The sequence below is a fragment of the Lathyrus oleraceus genome, chromosome 7 (assembly GCF_024323335.1).
Source record: "Lathyrus oleraceus cultivar Zhongwan6 chromosome 7, CAAS_Psat_ZW6_1.0, whole genome shotgun sequence".
NCBI lineage: Eukaryota > Viridiplantae > Streptophyta > Magnoliopsida > Fabales > Fabaceae > Lathyrus > Lathyrus oleraceus.
In genome coordinates, this window is record NC_066585.1 from 262,040,037 (window position 1) to 262,045,979 (window position 5,943).

At 31.6% G+C, this 5,943-nt stretch overlaps 1 protein-coding gene across 1 annotated transcript; it reads right to left on the reverse strand.

Moving 5' to 3' along the window:
• Positions 1–1,570: 1,570 nt before the first annotated feature.
• On the reverse strand, positions 1,571–5,316 carry LOC127100744 (cyclin-B1-2). The gene is made up of 4 exons (XM_051038015.1): positions 5,052–5,316; positions 4,676–4,776; positions 4,190–4,287; positions 1,571–1,848 (listed from the first exon to the last, which is right to left on the reverse strand). The coding sequence occupies exons 1-4, from the start codon at positions 5,178–5,180 to the stop codon at positions 1,748–1,750; spliced, it is 429 nt and encodes a 142-aa protein (XP_050893972.1). The 5' UTR covers positions 5,181–5,316; the 3' UTR covers positions 1,571–1,747.
• Between the last annotated feature and the right edge of the window lie 627 nt (positions 5,317–5,943).

Consider the following 5,943-nt stretch of genomic DNA (forward strand, 5'->3'; position numbering starts at 1 on the left):
CCTTGCTATCCACAATAATATTCTGCTAATATTTTTACCAAACCCTTATATTTCCCTATTTTTTAATACTATGTTTCCCTATTTTTTAATACTATTTTGTCCAAATTAAATCTATAATTCACCCCTCTCCAATTTGAGAAGAAACATCAATTGCAAATAGTAAGATAGTTTAATTACATACATGTTTATAGTAACTAGATAATTAGATTTAGTTATAATAAGAGTATATAATAGAGTGACATATAACACAATTTTTATTTCATCATTAATAAAAATCACTTTTTCTTAAATTCAAGTTCTCACTATTATTATCTAATAATTAGAAGTGGCAAACAGGAATACTCGTTGTTTAAATTCGTCTCATAAAAGTCCGTAAAAAATAAGACGGGATAAAGCAAACATGATTGAAGGTGCAGACCTAAAATCTTATTCCGCTCTGCACTAAAGTGCGGACGGGATGGACCCACAAACATTGCACATTTTAAATTTAAAAATACATAAAATTATAATAATGTTAGTGTCTGCAAAAAAAAAATAGAACAAGATGGAGCGAACACATTAGAAGGTAAAATGTGAAGGCTTAAACTCTTGATCCGCTCTGCATTAAAGTGCGGGCAAAACGGACATGTCCAACAAACCGAACTCGTATTATCACCCCTACTACTAATAATAATAATAATATAAATGACACGTCTCAATCCAAAAAAATGGTATTTGAACATATCCAATTAAATCAATTAAGAAAGGGGATTTCTAAACGTAACCTATAGGATGGAAAAATATCATATAAAAATTTGAACATATTTTTCAAAATTTATCTCTGAACGAATCTAAAATCACATCAATAAAAATATTGTAGATAAGACACATCAATTTTACATAAAAATAATATTTGGAGATATGTCTCCATAAAATGTCTTGTGTTTACTGTATGTGTCTTGGTGTTTACCGTATGTGTATTTACTCATTTATTTGTCATCTATGAAAGAAATAAAAGAAAAATTGATACGTAACTTTTGACCATTGATTATGCATTCCGTAATTTCTTGCAACATCAACTTTTTTGTGTTGAATTTATGAGCCTTAAAAAACTTACCTGGCTCAAAAAATTACAAAAATGTATTTCCAAATTCCAAAATATATTTTCAAACTTCTTTTTTACAAAAAATAGTGATATGATTTTCTTACACATATATTTGATCTATTATAGAATATGAGATACATCTCCAAAATTTATTTAAAGATGTTATCGGATTTTCAGTGAACTAGTAATCCAGATTTTCTCGGTGTGTTGGTAATCTATAAGTTACATTAAGAAATTCTCATTACCAAATCAATATTTACTATATTCACTGTTATATAGAGTGTATACTCATGAAAGCTCTAGAAATTTTGGCAGGTTTGATCATGTTTCTGCTATTTCACACGTCAGCCATATAAAGTATGAAAATCACTAAAAGATTTCGATTTTATCATCTCAAAAATGACTAGCACTTCTCACATCATAGGAATGAAAAATTTCATGAATTCTCCAATCACAAAAGTTGGAGACATGCTAGACGCAATAGGATCAACTCAAATGCCTAAAATGCATAATTAAGTTTATATGGCCAAGAACATTTATAGCATCCAAAACATAAGCAAACACAAGTCTACAAGTAAATGTGCAAGTTTCGCGAACCCGTTACTTCTAATGATCTCAACAGAAATACTGGTTTCTTAGTACAGAAATAACAGTAAAACTTAATCATATAAGACTTGGGTAGACCGGTCCTTTAGATAGTCCAAGGCGGACTTCCATTCCATGATGCATATCCAATGGCCGGAAAATCTCGGATTCACGAGGGTCTGCATGCAACATTAAAAATATTGAGAAAGGTGCATAGAGAAGTACTAACAAAGTGCCATATGCCAATGAACCAAAAGTAATATGCATCAGATAATGGCGCAATCTTTAACTATTTATCATGGATCCAAAATTCACAACATAGCCAATCCAGTAGCTTTTTTTGGATTGGAAGTAACTCAATTATTTAGTAGAATTTCAGTCTAAGGGTATGATAATGCTTAAAACAAATTAAATTCTCTAAAATTCAGTGATGCAGCGAGAGTCATAGCTCACTGCTGTTTTATAATAACAAGGATGCCAGCATAAGCAGCAGCAATCTTGATTTGTCTCCAAAAGTAATTTCTCTTTGATGTTTCTCTTTTATATAATTAAGATTAATTGAGTTTGGGTCACTTCGAGGGACCACTATAAAGGCTTTCAACATCACTTAATAAAACAAGACCAGCCTTAAGTTCAAGTGCTAATAAACCAGCCAAACTGTCCCAAAAAAATACCAGAAGAATCCTTATATGGTGCCTTACACTAGTACTAACAGCATTGTTTTCATTGACTAACAACAGCTGTTCCAACCTTGACTACAATACGATTAACGGACTTGACGACATCTCGAGATGAATCCATCAAGTTCAAAGACTCAGTCGAGCTGAGTCGAGATGATCGAGTTACAGCAAACTAAGTGGGTGACAGAGAGACTCGAGTTGAGGGAGAAACGAGTATTGGAAATGCCGCCAATCCACTTGGGAGGGGTGTTTGTAACTATTTTTCGGTGTGCATCATGCAATATTACATGCTTAAAAACTATACATATACCTTATAATGCTTTGTAACACAGTGCAAATTTTCAATAGCAATGCACATTCACAATATGTTCTAAATAAGCTATGAAAATATTCATATAAATTACTGTTAGATTATGGAACCATAATTAGTGTCGTATAAGTCCTTCCAACTTTTATAATCATCACAAAACAAATGGAGCAAAATTGCAAGTACCTCATCTTAATCATAAGATTCACAACAAAGTTCGTGAATATTAATCTAAATAACTACAATCATCTCAAAACAAAAAATAACTTCGTACCAAAAATAATAAAAAAGAACTTAATTGTATATACCTAAAAACACCTTATTCTTACAAATATAATCTAATTTTAAACAACATGAACGCAATGTTATAAGGTGTAGAGCATAAGTTCTTTCCAAAGTTTAGTTATGCATAAGAAAAGGTCTAAAAGACTTAAAAAGTTAAACCAATCAAAAGAACAATTCATAACATATGAAATCCAAGTATATCATGCAGGGCCTGCTAATAATAGAGTTCCTGTCAGATGTTAATGAATCAAAACTATACTATTTCATTTAGTGAATGAAGCATAATAACTTACATTACCGGTTTCATGTTGGTAATGAAGTATAATTTTAAAGGAGTGCGAGCAACACACCTCTAACACACATGTTTCAACACACTCTAATATTGGTTTAAATTCACACGTGTCCCACCCAATCATGTGGGTCACGTATAATTTGGTAGGACACATTTAACCAATATAACAGTTGGTTGGAAAGTGTGTGTTAAATAGTGTCATGGTAGCATTATTCATAAATTTAATATATCACGCAGGAAGTACTGCGTAAGTAGAGAAACTAAGGCTCTGCTTGCGAGTTAGAATGGCAGGGGAAGGGAGAACTTTCGAAAACAAACTTTTAAAAAAATATAGAGAAATCTAACATTTTATGAAAGAATGATTTTGTATAGAATGATAAAAAAATATGTTTATCATTAAAGTATTTTTGATTTTCAGAATACTGTAACAACGTTGATTATATTTGAACAATTTATCAAAACCCTCCTCCATTACAAATTCTTAGTTCCCCCAAATTAGGGGGATTTTTTTATGAATAAAACTAAATTTCCTAAAACCCTCTCCGCCTAAATACCTCTATTCTTTTCACACAATCCTTCCCTCTTTTCAAAGCTCTCCCCTCCTTCCCCTCCAAACTCCCAAACAAAGCCTAAATGTTTCGGAGAGAAACAATGACTGGCGGTACGGAGTACTGACTACATGTAGCTCCATACATAGAGAGAGAAACAATGACTGGTCGTACTGAGTACTGACAACATGTAGCTTTCCATACATAGTTCGGCTAAAGGGAGTCATGAGGCGGTTTGGGAGAAGAACATAGGGATTAAAGTGATAAGGAGATCACATGTTCAACTCCTCCTCTAAGAAAAATAACAACTAACTATTAACAATAGTCATTTAAAAAAAACATAATTCAGCTAAAGAAAATAGAGTAATAACAATTGCCAAAAGAAAAAAGAAAAGCAAGTCATATCACCATTTAGAAAATCCTCGAAACCAAAGTGATCAAGACTTCCTGTAACAGTCTCCAAACCCAGCATTGAAGAAGGAATTACCCCAGGAGGCCTCTGGAACCTACAGGGAACAATCATATTACATCAAATTCAAATCACTCCCCTTTTTCAATAAAGATATTTAAACAAAAAAATTCTACAGCAAAAGAACACCAGATCTAGACCAAAGATAAAAACACCAGACCAAGAGCCATTGTTAGTAACTCACATTCACATATCATTATCAATACTTGTTTTCACATTCACATGCCAACACATTTTTAGTACACCATTGTTTTTCCTATCTTGTCCAATACATAAACTGTGACTGAAATTCCTACCATACACATTAAAACACTCACTACTTATACAAAAATGTTCCATCTGATGTTACACCAAAATATTTTGAATCATTTTATAAAGCTACCTAAACTTGAAAATCAGATGAATAAAATTTGAAATAGTCATACCGAGAAAGTATTTGCCTATCAAGCTCCTCCTTCAGTGGAAAAGCAGCTCCATACAGATTCACTTTGCATTGCCTCTTCATAGCTTCTTCCACTCCCCTTACCTAACAATAACACCCACGTGAAAAAGGAACAAATATAACACTTCAAAAACCAAACTTGCACAGACAGAAACAAAAGAAGATTAGGTTCAATTAGATAGAACACTTTTAGGGTTTCTTTGATCAAAAAATTTCGAAACCCTAATTAAATACGGGAATTAGGAGCAGCAGAAATTAGATAGAGCTGTTGAAATAGAAAAGACTAGATCCAACAAAAAAGGTAAATGGAGAAGTATCAAAACATGAAATTGAAAAGAAGAAAGAGAGAATGGGATTACAGATTGGAGAGATGATTCGAGAGGGTGAGAGCCAACAATGTCGCTTTTGACTCCGGGGAGTCCGAATCGAAGCACGTCGTTTTGGATACCTCCGATTTGGTGTGCAATGGTTTTAGATGCTTCCTCCATTTTTGTGTTTTTCGATCTTCACTTCTCTTTCAGTTTCAAGCTTCAACAGTCCACAATAGATCGCAGGAACAATAAGATCGCTTTATATATCAGTCTTAAACGAATTTCTTTGTTAACAAGTTAATTAATTAACCCCGTTAAAAAAAGTTAAATAATTCAATACTTTATTAGATAATTAAATAATTAAATAATTTACAGCGTCATCAACGTTTTTATAATGTTTTGGAATTTATTTCTCTCTTCAAAAAAATATTTTTTATCATTTTATCATCAAATTTTATTTATTCTAAAAGAGAAAAGGAAAATATCGATAAAATCATTCAAAAAGAAAGAAGATGATCATCGCAATCAAATTTTGGTTCGGGGGTCGATTACGCAAGGGGGATTAAATCTCCATCACATCCGTTGTACTAAACGGGAACCTTTTAATTAAACTTACGATTTGAATGTTTAATTGTTTTCTTCGAGTGAATAAAAGTGCAAAAGAAAAATAAAAGGTTGCAAAAAGGTTTTTATTAGGGTTATTGACGAGATTGCAAAAATTTTTTTTAATAAAAGGTAAAATGAATGAGTATATGAAGGTGATAATCCGGTAATTAAGCAAAAAGTGTGCATTAGTTAATTAAATTGTATTTAAATTAAATATTTAGGTTTATTAATTTAAATTAAATTAATTAATTAATAAAAAATTAATTTCATTATTTAATTAACTTAATTTAAAAAAACTAACTTAGAGACTTAATTAAGATAAAACTTCGATTAG

Excerpts from the sequence above, each read along its gene's own strand:
- LOC127100744 (XM_051038015.1), bottom strand. The coding sequence starts at position 5,180 with ATGGAGGAAGCATCTAAAACCATTGCACACCAAATCGGAGGTATCCAA. Across the intron at positions 4,288-4,675 it reads GATAGGCAAATACTTTCTCG|GTTCCAGAGGCCTCCTGGGG; the intron begins GTATGACTATTT and ends TGTTCCCTGTAG. Across the intron at positions 1,849-4,189 it reads TTTCGAGGATTTTCTAAATG|ACCCTCGTGAATCCGAGATT; the intron begins GTGATATGACTT and ends TGTTGCATGCAG.